General features: G+C 56.1%; 1 protein-coding gene across 1 annotated transcript in view; it reads left to right on the top strand.

The window, feature by feature from the left end:
- The window catches only part of GLIS1 (GLIS family zinc finger 1), a 234812-nt gene that overhangs the window by 205437 nt on the left and 15390 nt on the right, over positions 1-13985 (top strand). Inside the window, exons 4-5 of the mRNA XM_008577259.1 lie at positions 7006-7167; positions 10960-11070. Of these exons, the coding sequence (XP_008575481.1) occupies positions 7006-7167; positions 10960-11070 (273 nt within the window). The remainder of the gene's footprint in view (positions 1-7005; positions 7168-10959; positions 11071-13985) is intronic.

Below are 13985 nucleotides of genomic sequence, written 5' to 3'. Positions count from 1 at the left end.
AGCAAGGAGACTGAGCTGGGGAGGCACTTGAGGTGGTACTATGAGCATCAGAATGGTGACGTTTAAATTCTTTCTGAAGTTTATTGATCTGGTTGCTTTTTATCCTGTTTCCAGATAGAGTTTTCACTTTCTTTGGTTTCAACGTAGTCTTTAGACTGGGTCCTGCTCTTGCATCTACCACATGATTCCAGTTTTTTTTGATCCTGCTGGCAACTTCTTCCATCTTTTCACAAGCAGGACACAGGCATTGCAGATGTCTCCAGAACGAGTCTCATGCAACCCAAAACAGCTCTGAAAATCCTTTTCATAGCGTTTACTGTCAGTGAATCGAGAACTGGAGGACTTAGCTCTGCAAATACAGCAGCCCTCTATACTTCGGTACATCTTTGGCTTGTGAAAACCAAACATCTTTTCTTCTGGGCAATAGTCTCCCAAAAGCAGCCGTTCCACGCGCAGTAACGTTCCCGAGCTGCGGAGTGCACGCCAGGCAGCGCCCCCCCTCCAAACGCTCCCTCCTTCCCAACTGCCTTGTGTAGAAAGATTGTCTCCTGCAGTTCTGCAGTTGCTGCCGCTGGCCGGGAAGGTGTAGATTCCCCATGAAGACTTCTTTAACTCTCTAGCCTCCCGTAGCTGGAAACCCCTACATCAGACCCTTCTTAGGGCTCTGAACACTTTCTACTTTGTTTGGGGTGATGGGTCCTCTGTGGTCTTTGTGGCCCTAAAGTCCCAGCTCCCAGCACACTGCCAGGCCCACGGAGGGGCAGCTGAGTGAGGAAAGAAAATATGAATCAATGTGCCACAGGAATAGAGGATGAGTGAGTGAATCCAAGGAGCGAGTGGTGGAAGGACGGGTAGATGCACAGTAGGAGTGAGGGGGTGGGGGGTAAGTTGGGGTGGGCGGACGGGGGTGCATGACTTTCAGAGCCAGAGGGCTTGTCTGGCATCCCCACTTTGTGTTGCAGATTGATGGTTTAGCTCTTTCAGCCAGAAGAGATGGTAGTTCTGACTGCAGCTTAGCCCAGGCCCAGTGAGACAGGGGGTACAGGGTCTGATCTGCCAGGTTGCACACATGGACATTGGCAGTAGGAGGCAGGTGTCTGTCTAGGGCAAAATCTGCCCTGGAGCCTGAGAGGATTGGGGGATGGGGAGAGTAATGTCAGGAAGGTCCCACCCCAGTGGGCCCCCCCAGGTGCATACCCCGTGGAATCATCACTTGGGTCACAGTGGCATTGTCTAAGGGCCCATCCTCTACACCCTTGGGGACACCCAGGCCCAAAGCCAGGGATGTGCCTGTTTGCTCCATTTCTGCTCCAGCAAGAGCCATGTTCTATACCCCTACAACACAATGGTGTTGAGGTCGCTCTCCCTGCTGCCCTTCCAGCCCCCATGCAGCCAGTGGATGGGACCCTTCAAGCCATTCCCACCCTAAAGGCAGCCTTGCTCTCATTTGGGGCTGCTTCTGTCAGCAGCCCCCAGAGGGCTCCCCCTGAGCTGGGCTTGGAAAGGGTCTTAGGGCCAGACCAGTGGCAAGCCCACTGAGCGGGACCTCCTGCTCTTTACTTCTGGGGTCTGTAAAACCTGAGCCACACCATTGTCCTCTCTGAGGACAAGACAGGACAACCACAATAACAGTGATAATGTTAACAGGGAATGTCCTGTGTGCCATGCAGATGTACACATTGTGTTACCCTCACAACAGCTCTGTGAGCTGGTTACTATCATCTTCACTTAACAGAGAAAGAAACTGAGGCAAAAAGAGGGGCACTGACTTGCCAAGGTCACAGGGCTGTCTGCTTTCTAAGTCTGGACCCTCAGTGCCAGGCTATGGGCCTTGACTGAGTGTCAGGCACAAAGAGCCCAGGGTGGGTTCTGAGTAGAGGTGACCTGGTTGGAGTTATGGTTTAGAAATGGACTTGTAACACATTAGAGCTGGAGGAGGCCAGTGAAGCTGCTGGCTCTAAGGCTCTAGGGAGGGACTCGCAGGAAACTCAGACATGCATACCCAGGCTTTAGGATTCCAAACAGGCCCTTTGGCCACGGTGGGAACCCTGAGAGGGCCTGGTTCCCCAGGGTACAGGTGGAGGGAGCAGACCTGTTCATGCGAGGTGGGGCCAGGCCCAAGCCTTGGCTAACACCCCTCTAGCTTATTCCCTAGGTTTCAGCCTGCTCCATGCCCCACCCCTGGCCTCAGCCCAGGTCAGATCCTGACTCCACTGATGAGCCTGAGCCAAGGGCTTGGAGACCCGGCTGTGATGAAGAGCTTATCCAAACAGCAGGGTAGAGGAGGACGGGGAATGGGGTGAGGGGTGAGGGAGTGAGTGGTGGGAACAGGACATGTGGGAAGTGGGAGGTCACATAGACACATGCTACTCTGCAGAGGGGCAGCAGGCCAGAGAGTTGACACCCCAGGCAGAATGCCACTCCACTACTACCTGCTCCGTGACCTTAAGTGATAGCTACAACCACAGTATTAGGCAGGAACTTGGTGCCTAGATCAGCACTTACTGTGCATTATTTCTTTTAATTCTCACAACTACCCTCCACGGCTGATAAAGCTCACCCAGTTTTACAGATGAGGAAACTGACTTGCCTGGGATCACTCAGTAAGTGGAACAGCCAAGACACGAGCCCGGGCTGGTCCACAGCAGAGTCTGTGTCTGTAGCTGCTGCACTACTGCCGCTGCGCCTCAGCCCCTTATCTGACAGTGCAGACAGCAAAACTTGCCCAGGAGGCTGTGGATGGGATGAGAGGTCACACCTGTGACAGACAGCACCAGGCCTGGCAGAGCCAAGCACACAGCAGGTGCTGAACCGTGATTGCTCCCATCCTGCTCTCAGTGCCTGTCATCCCCATCTGTGCAATTGTTGAACAGGGAGGACCACAGAGACCTTGGCAGGCAGCTGCAAGCAGAGCCCAGACACCCTACGGCCCCTGGCATGTCTGGGGTGCTGATTCTGATGGGGGCAGCCTCATCCCAGACCAGTCCTGATGGGCAGCACCCCTTCTCCACCTACTGCTACCTGTGGTTCCACCTGGAGGGAAGGCCACTCCCATCAGGTTACCCTGGCCAGTTCTAGGAAGTTCCAGGGGCCAGGGAGCAGGACAAGACAGTGAGCAAGACAAGGCAGGGCCAGCCCACGTCCGTAGGTGTGGGCCAGGCATCAGTGCACATGCACACGAACCGGGGTAGCTCTGTCAATGCGGGGGCAGGGAGATGTGTTCACACTGATGCGTGGACCCCCACATTGGGTCATGTTTCTACCTCACCCCTTTTCCCCATGGTTGAGATGCCCGCCCTGCCCTCAAGAAACTCTCAAACTCCCAGGATAAAGCAGTGTCTGTGCAGTGAGAACCTTCTAGCCCACAAATGCAGGCTGTTACAGACAGCCTGAGGGGGTGCTCAGGCCACAGGAGCAGATGTTTGCTAAATGAGTGAGTGATGGAAAGGCATTCAGGCCTAGGGAATAGCTAGGGCAAAGGCCGAGGTTCCTGACAGGCTCAGAGAGAGTCCATTGCTCCGCAGCTGCAGCTATGATGGACACGTGGGGCGTATGTAGATGGGAGAGGTGGTTGGGGCCATGCTGAAAGACTGTGACCACTGAGATGCGGATCCTGGACTTTTGAAAAGTGTATGAATTAAATTGTCAGAGAGTTGGAAGGGAAGGTGCCCCAGGAGGGGCACTGTCTGAACAAAGGCAGTGGGTGGGAGCAACTGCACTGAGATGGGGGTTGGCCCAGGCAGGAGCACATAGACCTTCGGGGAGAGGAGATGATATCCTGACCTCCGGAGTCCAGTGGGCTCTTCCCAAGTCAGGAAAATCACAGATCACGAGGAGTTACTGCCCCTGCTACAGGTATCTCCGGTCCCTGCACGGGCTGGGGAGGAACCCAGTGGCAAGCTGGACGCCGTGAGGAAGCCCTTCTCTCAGCCGAGGCTCCTCCATCTCACATTGGGGCAAACTTGGCACAAGGCCATCGCAAGCAAGCAAGGGGGCAGCTTGGGGCCTCTTTACTCCCCAAACAGGATTTCCTTCTGGTTTTGATGCATGGAAAAGGCACAACATCTGGAAGTAGGAAAGTGGAACAGCCTCTAAAACCCAGCTGCAGGCAGCTTGTTCTGGACCGGCCCCAGCAGAGCATGGCCTGCTGTTGTGGCCGGGCCTTCAAGGGAGAGGCGAGGAAGGAGCTTGCCTGGGACTGGTCACTGTCTCTGGGCCCTTGTCCTCATGTCTGTCTAGGCAGTTCTGCCCTGGTCTCCCCTCCATCTGCTGCCTCTGCCCTGGCTTGGGCCTCAGTGACCCTCATCTATAACTGCTGCCTCTGCCTTCTCCCCGTGTCCTTCCTCCACTTGACACCAGCAGCCAGAGGGGTCTTTCTAGAGTGCATGTCTGATGCTGTCCCCTCCCTTCTTAAGGCCCTTCCATCATCCCCATTGTCCCCAAGGTGGTGTCCAGGCTCGTTGGCCTGGCGTTTGAGCCCCACTATCTGGCCTCTGACTTCCCTGCAGGCTCCTGTCCACCCCCAGTGTGTACCTGGCATCAGCCGCAGAGGGACCTCTGCAGGAAGTCTGTGCCCTTTGCACACTTTGGTGCCTCTGAGCCTGCCCTCCTATGGCCTTCGGTGCCCGTTGCCCCATCGTCGTCTTTGGGTATGGTGGTCATGGGTCAAGGCTCAGGTGGACCACTGATGGAATGAAGCAGACTCACCAATGTTGTCATAATGACTGCCTGTGTCTTCCGCACTCCCTACACATCTCTCCAAGCTCGGGACAGTCATCAGTCCCTCCCAGGCATCTCACGGCTCCCTGTCCACCACCTGTGCTGCCACAGCCCCTGCGTTTCCCTCTGTAATGACTTGACCACAGTGTTTTATGACAGTGCATGTGTGTGTCTTCGGCATGGGCTCTGCACTCCTGAAGGGCAGGACCTATGTCTGGGTTCTCTCTATATCTTGGCATTGGCCAGCACAAGCTGGGGCCAGTCTCCAAATGAGCAGCCCTGCACCAAAAGTTACCAGATGTACTGAACTGCCTGGACTGGGGGCACTGACCTCTTAGGGCCCAAAATATAAGCCAGGTGGACTACAGAGTCTGAACTCGGCCCCCAGTCCTCTGCGGTCACCCACCCATATACTCGCTAACAGATAAGGTACTTAAAAAGTTGGGAAGGGCAGAAAGGAAACCGGTGCCCAGCTCAGAAGAGAGAGAGGTCAACTGTTTGAAATGTGGACATAGGCAGGACCCTGTCAGCTGCTTCCTCTTCTCTGCAGATGAGCCCCAGAAAGCATGTGGAAAAGCAGGCTTGTGGGAGTTCTAGCCCCCAGGAACACGGCTGCCCTTATTTCATCCTGGGCCGCCTGCTGCTGGGAGTCCAGGCTGGCCCCTGGCTCAGAGGGTAGGGCCACCTGGTCCTCATCTGGGTTAGGTGCTCACAGTTGGCAGTTCAACCCTGGACCTACAGGATGAAACCAATGGCTTGGGAGAGGGAGCCTGCCTCCTCGGGTCCCTCCTTCCTCAAGGGACACCTGCCTCTGGATAGGCAGTGGGCATAGCAGAGCCACCTTTGCCCTGTCACAGCCCTGTGACCATGGGCAGGTCTTCACCACATGAAGCCTCCATCTCTGAGATGGCAGTGTTGATGTCATATACTTCACCATCGTTGTGTGGTTAAACCCCAGCATCACGCCTGGATGTCACAGGTGTGGTCAGTGTTAGTTCCCTCCTCCCACCTTGCGGGCACATGGCAGAACATCAGCCTGGCTGGAACAGGGGCAGACAGTGGGGAGGAGCGGGCAGGAGCAGCCAGAGTAGGCTCAGAGTCTGCTGCTCCATGGGGCAGCGTTTGGACTGGATTTAGATGGCTGAGGGGGAGTTGGATGGCTGGTTATGGGAGACGACAGTCCTTGCTGAGCAACTTGCATGAACAAAAGTTGGAGATTGCCTGGCTGACTCCCGATGCTGTTCTAGAGTACAGGGTGGGCAAGAGGAGAGGAAGGAAGGTGCAAGCATGCAGGGGTTTGAGTACTGCTATCAGGGCTTTTAAAAGAAGAGCGACAGGATCCCATTTCTATCAGTGACTTCTGGGCAGCAGCATTGAGAGTAGGAAGAGGAGAGAGGATTTAGGAGTGAAAGGATTCCAGGGACAGACGTGGGAGCCACCTGTGGCCACAGGAGGAGGTCTGCGTGGGCAGAGGCCCCACTCTGGTCCATCCTCATTCTCCACCGTCCTTCACTGGTAGCTCTCTGTCCACCCACACACACCCCCAGCTGGGGCATGATATGTCTGTGCTGTGACCCCCAACATGCCCACTGCCTGGAACAGGGCCTGCAACATGGTGGGCATTGGACAGCTAAATGGCCCAGTGATAAATCAAAGACACTTGAGTTTACAAACGCAGTTATCTTTCTGACAACAGTTCACATCAATGCTGTGCTCCAAATGGACAAAGCTCCTTCATATTGAGTGTCCTGCCCCTGGTGGCCCTCATATCAGCCCTGAGTGGTGGCCACACAGGCTCAAGTTTGAAGACAAGGCAGTAAGGCAGAGGGGTCAAGGGCACTGCCCAAGGCTCAGTGGACAGAGCCTGACTGAGATCCAGGCCTTGGGCTCCAGAGGCTTGGGCTTTCGGTGCTGCAGGGTGCATGCCTGGCCTCACAGAGTCCTGATCCGGGGCTGTGCTGCAGTCAAGAGCAGCATGTTGTTTCCTGGCGGCAGTGGGGAGCAGATCCTTTCAGGTCCGGAAATGCAAAGACATTCTCTTCTCCAGCCCTGGTGGCCCATTTCTAAGTCAAGGGTATACTTTTTCTGGACTCACCAGGGCTTCCCAGTTAGAGTCTGGGCCCTGAAAACTTCACAGGGAGCTGAACCAGAGCTCCTGGAGGCTCAGGCGAAGCGGGAGGGCAGAGGGTGCTGGGGCCAGTCAGCCCTGGGAGGAGAGGGGGGCATGTTACCAGGCCGGGGGAGCCCCAAAGGGCTAAGAGCACCCCTCACCAGCTTCTCCTGCAGTTTGAAGGCTGCAGCAAGGCCTTCTCGCGGCTGGAGAACCTCAAGATCCACCTGAGGAGCCACACAGGCGAGAAGCCGTATCTGTGCCAGCACCCCGGCTGTCAGAAGGCCTTCAGTAACTCCAGTGACCGCGCCAAGCACCAGCGCACCCACCTTGACACGGTAGGCCCAGGGGGCAGAGGGCAGAGGCCAAGGGGCAGGGGTGGAGGACGTGCACACGCATCACTTGTCTAATGCAGAGCCCCTGCCTTTGCCCTTCAGTGCTGTTGACATTGGGGCACGATAATTCTTTGGCGGGGGGCGGGGGGGATTGGGGACGTGTCCTGTGCATTATAGGGCATTTAGCAATATCCCCGGCCTCTATCCACTAGATACATAGGAGGCGATTTTCCATCTCCCAGTTGCAACAACCAAAAATGTCTCCAGACATTGCCAAAAGTCCCAAGTGGGTAGGGAGGCAAACGTCCCTGGTTGGGAACCGCTGCTTTAGCCCATGGGTCCCAGCCTAGGCACCAGCATCCTTGCATAGCCCCATAGAGAGAGTAGGCCACCCCCCTATGTCTTCTCCCCGGGGCCTGTCAGCCACCCTGTTCCTCCCACCTCCTCCGTGGAGATAGGCCCGAGGCTCGCCGGGGCCCTTCTTTGTCCCTTGAGCACTGCAGGTGAGGAGTTGAGGTGGGCAGCACCTAGGACTCCAGGCTCCTGCAACAGCGACCTGGCCTGCAGATGCCTGTCTCTCTCTCTACCTCCCTCCCTTGTTTGTGCCAGACAGTGGATAACCGGCAACTTCATCCCAGTGTTGGTCCAAGCGTTCCCCATGTGCATATGGACCTCAGTGGTCAACAGAACACTTCCTAAAACATCACCCCCTAATCTCATACCGACCCTGCCATCAGGGGGGCACCAACCCACCTGACAGACAGATGAGGGAGGCAGGGCTCCGGGTCAATGCCTGCTTATGATTGCACAGCTGGACAGTGGCAGAGCTGACTCAGACCTGGGCCTCACGCCAGTGTCAGGCCCTGGGTGAGGGGCCCTAGGAGGCCCCCAACCCCCATGTGCAGAGTCCGTATCTGGGCCCCAGGCCTGATCCTCTGCTCTTCTGCAGATGTTTCAGGAACTCTGTGGGTGGGGAGCCAGTATATCTGAGCAGCCATTGGCCCGGCCTATCCAGTACACAGATGAAGAAACAGAGGCCCATGAGAGAGACTGACCCATGAGTGTGAGTTGGAGGCCACGAAAGAGCAGAGGTTGGAGCTGAGAGGACACTTATTGGCCTCTGATCCCAGCCCTTTATTTTTTAGCTGGGAAAACCGAGACCCAGAAAAGATGGAGGGCCATGGAAAACAGCAGGGAAGTAATGTTCTTGGGGCCAGACCAGGCCCTGAGCTGGACATCCTGCATACACCCTGACCCCCACAGTATCACACACACCCACCCCCAGTTTAATCCTGGTGACTAGGTAGGGGCCATCATCATCCCCATTTTGTAAACAAAGAAACAGACTCAGAGGTTGGGTCATCTGCCCTGTCAACAGCAGGTAGGGGGTAGAGCTGGGATGCAAACCGGGTCTGTCTGACTCAAAGTCCAGTGCTCTTTGCTGCAGGAGCTGACGTGGCAGCCACCCTGGGAGGTAGAGCTAAGCAGAGGGGACAAGGGGACTTGAATAAGCCATTGGCCTGCTCTGGGCCTCAGTTTCCTCGCCGGCAGGACAGGGAGAGTGATAATCTTTCCCCTTTGCCCACTTCACTGACCGTTCAGGGCTACAGACGAGAGAGGCTCCTGGCAGTGTCATGCGCACACTCTGACTCAGTGAGAGATTGTGAGGAAAAAACATGGGCCTCGATTTTTTCATCTGCAAAGTGGGATTATTCTCACGGGGTGGGTTTGGGACTCAAGAGATCCTAGATGGCCAGCGGCACAGTGCCTGCACACGGGGAGCCAGATGAGCGCAGACGGGAAGGGGCTTCTCACCACACGCCTTGGAGTCCTTGCTGTTAACAAGGATAAGTGGCCCTGGCTGTGGAGCCTGTGTAGTGGCACCAGGCCTGGGGTTTGGCTGCTGGCTTGGGACAGCCACAGAGTTTCCTGGGGGGGTTACAGGCAGAGCTTGGCCTGAGGAACGTTCTACACACATCAGACCCTGGAAAAACAAACACAAATAGGGGCCTTGCTGCCCTGTTTCCAGGCTTGTCCAGCATCCACGGAGCCCTGTTTGTTTGCTTTTTGACAAAAGTGTGGAGATTTGTATCAGCATCCCCAGGGGACAGGGTCTGGGGCCAGCTCAGGGGCAGGGCCCATGAGAGAGAGAGAGCATGTGTTGAGGTGAGGGGCAGGGCCCATGAGGAGAGGGGCCACGTGTGTGCACGTGTATATGTGTCGTGTGTGCCTGTGTACGCGTGTGACTCCGCAGTTGGGGCATGGTGTGGGCAGGAGTGTGGGCAGTCTGAGGCAGGCCTTCCGCCCTCCGCCCCATGCCTTCCGCCCTCCGCCCCATGCCTTCCTTTCAGCCTCGACAAGCTTCTCACTGCTCTGTCTCTCTTTTTGTTCTTCTCCGTTTCTTTAACCTGGCAAGCCTCCGAGGCATCACCAAGGTATGGTCATCTCTTTCTGCTTCCTGTCTTAACAAGGTCCCTGGGCCATGGGCACTTCTCCCTGGGTCTGAGGTTGGACCAGCTTCTCCTCAACCCAGCCAGGGCAGACTTGCCTTGAGGTTTGGGGGCAGTTCCATGTGGGCGTGTCTGACAGGACACAGTGGACCCTGGTTCTTATTTTGAGAGGTGTCATTTCCTCCAGACATCCTCTCTTCCCCTGTAGTTCCAGGAGGGCAGAGGGTCCTGAGAGATCAGAACCACGAGATGTGTTCTTAAAGGGAAGCTTTGTGCACTTCGGGCCCCAGTAGCAGCCAGAGAATTCGTTAGAGCCTCGAGTCCACTGCTCTGGGTCACTCTGAGTCCTGGGATAAATCAGACAGTGCCTTCCCTGGCAGAGAAGAGGACCCTGAGCAAACACAGCTGCACAGGTGGACAGCACTGCTAGTGAGAAGCCCAGACCTGGGTGGGGTAGGAGAGAAGGATTTGAGGAGGGCTAAGAGGAGAGGAGAGGAGGGTCCCATGAAGGGGACAGGGGCAGGAGGAGTGAGACTTGAGCAGGGCCCAAGTCTCAAAGGCCCTTCAATGCCAGAAGATGGCCTGTGTTCTGAGAGCACCATGGAGCCGTGGAGGGGGTTTATATGGCAAGAACATGGCCCATCTGCGAGAAAGGGCCTCTCTGGCTGTAAGCGTGAGAGGAAATGGAAGCCCAGAGGGCAGGGCAGAGCCCAGGGCAGGAATCCAGGCAGAGGCAGTGGGCACAGATTTGGAGTCCACCTCTTGTGTTCTAGATGAACAGTGGGTGCATGAGGGGAGGGGACTTGCCACTCCCCACACAAGGGCCCAGCCCCCTGCATCTGCCAGCCTGTGTTCTCTAAGATCTAGCTCCCTTCTGGCCTCCTGTGGTTGTTGGAGGAGGACCTGGGTCTCTGGTGACCCAGAGAGCAGTCTGGGGACTCTGGACCTACTGCAAAGTGTGGCCAGTCTCTGCCAACCCGGCTCCACACTCATGCCCCTCTCTCCCCCTTCATTCCTCCTCCTGCTCTCCGACGTAGCCACCTCATGTCACTCCTTGTCCACTGGCTACTGCTTTGCAGCTGTGGGATGCAAAGAGTGTGCTTTTCTCAGAGCTGGTGTCAGAGCTGGAAGAACCTTTAGAACTCAGTTGGCCCATTTTGCAGAGGAGAAAAGTGAGACTCGGAGAGGGGAGGCAGCTCACCTGAGGCCCAGCACAGTGGTAGGATAGAGACCCAGGCCCCTCCATACCCAGGCCAGACACCTTCCCCATGGCAGGTCATACTGAGGGAATGTTGGCTCTGAGAGGACCCTCACTCACCCCGCCCGTGCCCCTCTGATGTTACAGAAGCCGTACGCCTGTCAGATCCCCGGCTGTTCCAAGCGCTACACGGACCCGAGCTCCCTCCGCAAGCACGTGAAGGCCCATTCAGCCAAGGAGCAGCAGGCGCGCAAGAAGGTAAGACGGCCCTCCAGGCCGGGCTGTCTGCACAGACACCCCTAGCCTCCCAGCCGCCCGTCCAGCATTGGCCAGGGACCCATGCTCCCTGCGTGCGCTCACCCCTCCATATATCCGTGGGTGCTGTCCATCCGTCCATCTACCTCCCACCTGGTCCCCAAGTGCACCTGCTGACCAACAGCCTGCCAGACATTTATCACCACCCCCCCTCGCAGACTATCCCCAGCTCTTCTCCCCACCCATCTGCACACTCAGCACGGCTTGTCTAGTGAACATTTGATGCATTTGATGTCCTGCCCTGGGCTAGGCTTCGAGGGTACAAGAGTGAAATCAGAGTCCCCACTTTCTATAGCCTGGTGGGTGAGAGGTAGACGTAGAGGTGATTCAGTGTAATCTAACATAGATGACAATAGAGGTATGCAGTGAATAGTCAGGGGCCCGGATAAGGGGGACTTAGGCCATCTGGGTGGGAGCAGGAAGGTCTGTGGAAGAAATGACCCACAGGTGGAAGGCAGGGGAGTGCAGTGGTTAGGGCGTGAGTGCTGGAGCCAGCCTGCGGGGCTTGCTGCTCCTGCTCTGTGGCCCTGGGCAAGGTCCTCAGTGCCTTAGCGCTTCATGTTCCTCGGCTGTTAGAGGGACAATAAAGGACTTGCTTTAAAGGGCTGTTGCAAGGATTAAATGAGTAAATATATGTTAAGGGTTTAGAACTGTACCTGGCACAAATTTAAAACTCAAAACAGAAGTTGATGTGTGTTTTTGTTAGTCTCGAGGAAGGAGTGAGCATCAGGCAGGTGAATTCAGGTGAGAAGAGTGTACCCAGAGAGTGACCAGCAAGGACTGCATCCTGAAGCCCACTGCATGTGTGGGCAGTGGCACTTGTATGTCTCAACGAGCCGCACAGTGAGCAGGGGAGGTCGCATGGGCAGGGCAGGCGCCACTGGCTCAAACCCTGCCGAGAAGTCCTGCCGAGCTGCGTCCTGAAGACAGTGCATGCCAGCAAGGGGTCAGAGCAGAGAAGGGGCACCTTGAGAGATGACTCTGGTGGCCATGTGGATAATGGACTCGGGGTGGGTGGAGGGAAATCCGAGGCAGGGAGGCCACTGCCAGGGAGCCAGAGAAGTGGCGGGAGCCGGCCCGAGCAGAGTGGGAAGTGGCAGAGGGAGCAGCAGGAGCCCCAGTGTCAGACTTGAGGAGCAGGGTGGGGGTGGTGCCCTTCACTAGGACAGAGGATCCAAGAAAGAAGCAAGTTTGCAGGAGGAGCAGAGGGTTCTGTTCTGGACAAGGAGTAGCCACAGTGGAAGAGACAGGGACCTTGGGCTACCAGGCTAGGTTTAGCTCACATCTCCAGGGGACCACCAGGGCCATGGGAGTGGGGAGACTTGAGTGCCAGGGAGAGTATGGGGGTGAAGAGAAACACCCAGGGCCAATCCAGGGACATCAGCATGACAGAGGAGGACAGGGGGTGGAGAGGGGGAAGAACAGCCCACTGATTTGTTCATCTAGATACATGAGGCACCTCCTGTATCCCAAGCACTGGTGTGTGAACTGCGGAGATGGCTGTGAATCAAAAGACCTATAGGCTAGAGAAAGCCAGTGGCTTTAGTCCCATGGGATGGGGGTGTACACAGATGGGGTGTGGAAGCAAGCGGGCCTCCGGGAGAAGGGGAAGGGAAAGCCAGGCTTGGGATTTGGTCTCTGTCCTGTCAGCTGTAGAGCACAGGAGAGATGGGGTCAAAGCATGTGCAATGAGCTTGCTAGGGAAATGCCACCACCACGTCCACACAGAGGAGGGGGGCAAGTGTCAGGCCACTTGCCTGCATGGGTCGGGCTCTGTCCCAGTGCTTCACATGCTGTGCCTCATTTAGTCCTCCCTGTAACCCATGAATGGGTGCTGTTTTTATTCTCATTTTAGAGATGTGGAAACTGAGGCTCAGAGAGTTAACTAACTGGCCTGGGAGTGACAGAGCCGGGGTTCCATCCTGGACCCATCTGTCCCCAAGCCTGAGCTCTTTCCACTGCTGTCAGGTTGAGGGTCCTGAATGGGGACAGGGAGTGGCCCAGTCTTCAGTAGGCTGAGGTTCCACACCAGGAAGGCGTCTGTCCTGAACAGAGCAGTGCCAGAGGACCAGAATCCTGCCTTGGTTTTCCCAGGCCCTGTGCTTGGCTTGCATCGTGTCCCCCGGGACTTGGGGCTGCAGATCTGCAAACTTCCCAACAATAAGCATCCATTAAAAGCCATCGGGGATGGCGTATCTTTCTGGATGAAGTGACCCTATATTATGACAACTCCTTGGCAGACCTGCTGTGTTTCAGAGAGAATTAGAAATGCTTTTCTTCCTTAATTCTCCTCTCCTGCTGCTCCTAATCCGATCGACATTGCGGTCTGCAAGAACATGCCTTGGCCCTCTTTTGCCAGAAACTTAATTTACATGGAAAACAGCTGCTGGGCCAGGGAGCCGAGTGCTGTCGCGAGGCTGGGCATGCCTTCCCCAAGCCTGGGTCCTGGCCCTTCTGGCCTGGGAGGGTGGAAAAACCCTTGGGCCTGATTCTCAGCTGGTGTGTGACATGGGACAAGGCTCTTGCCTTCTCTGGATCTGTTTTGCCCTGGGTAAAAAGAGCATTTGGACAAGGCAATCTCTAGTGCCTCTGGCTCAGACAGTCAAGCTTTGGGATTTCCCTGGGAGAAGGGGTCCTTCCCATCCAGGTCCCTGCCCCTCCTCATCACCCAGTGTCCTGAGGTATCCAACCCATCCCCATTCTGGCTCCATCTGGAGAGCTGAAGATGTCCTGAGGTGACTGTCTTTGGGAATAGCCAAGTGTTGTTGGCCAAAGATTTGCTTGGGTTACTGGGCGCCTCCCAGCCTAGGCTTGCTCTTAGCCAAACGACCTCAAGTCCGTGTACTGATCCGTGGTGG

Source organism: Galeopterus variegatus, unplaced genomic scaffold, assembly GCF_000696425.1.
Source record: "Galeopterus variegatus unplaced genomic scaffold, G_variegatus-3.0.2 Scaffold1472, whole genome shotgun sequence".
NCBI lineage: Eukaryota > Metazoa > Chordata > Mammalia > Dermoptera > Cynocephalidae > Galeopterus > Galeopterus variegatus.
Note: the sequence above shows the minus strand (reverse complement) of the source record. Positions and strands in the feature narration are given on the sequence as shown.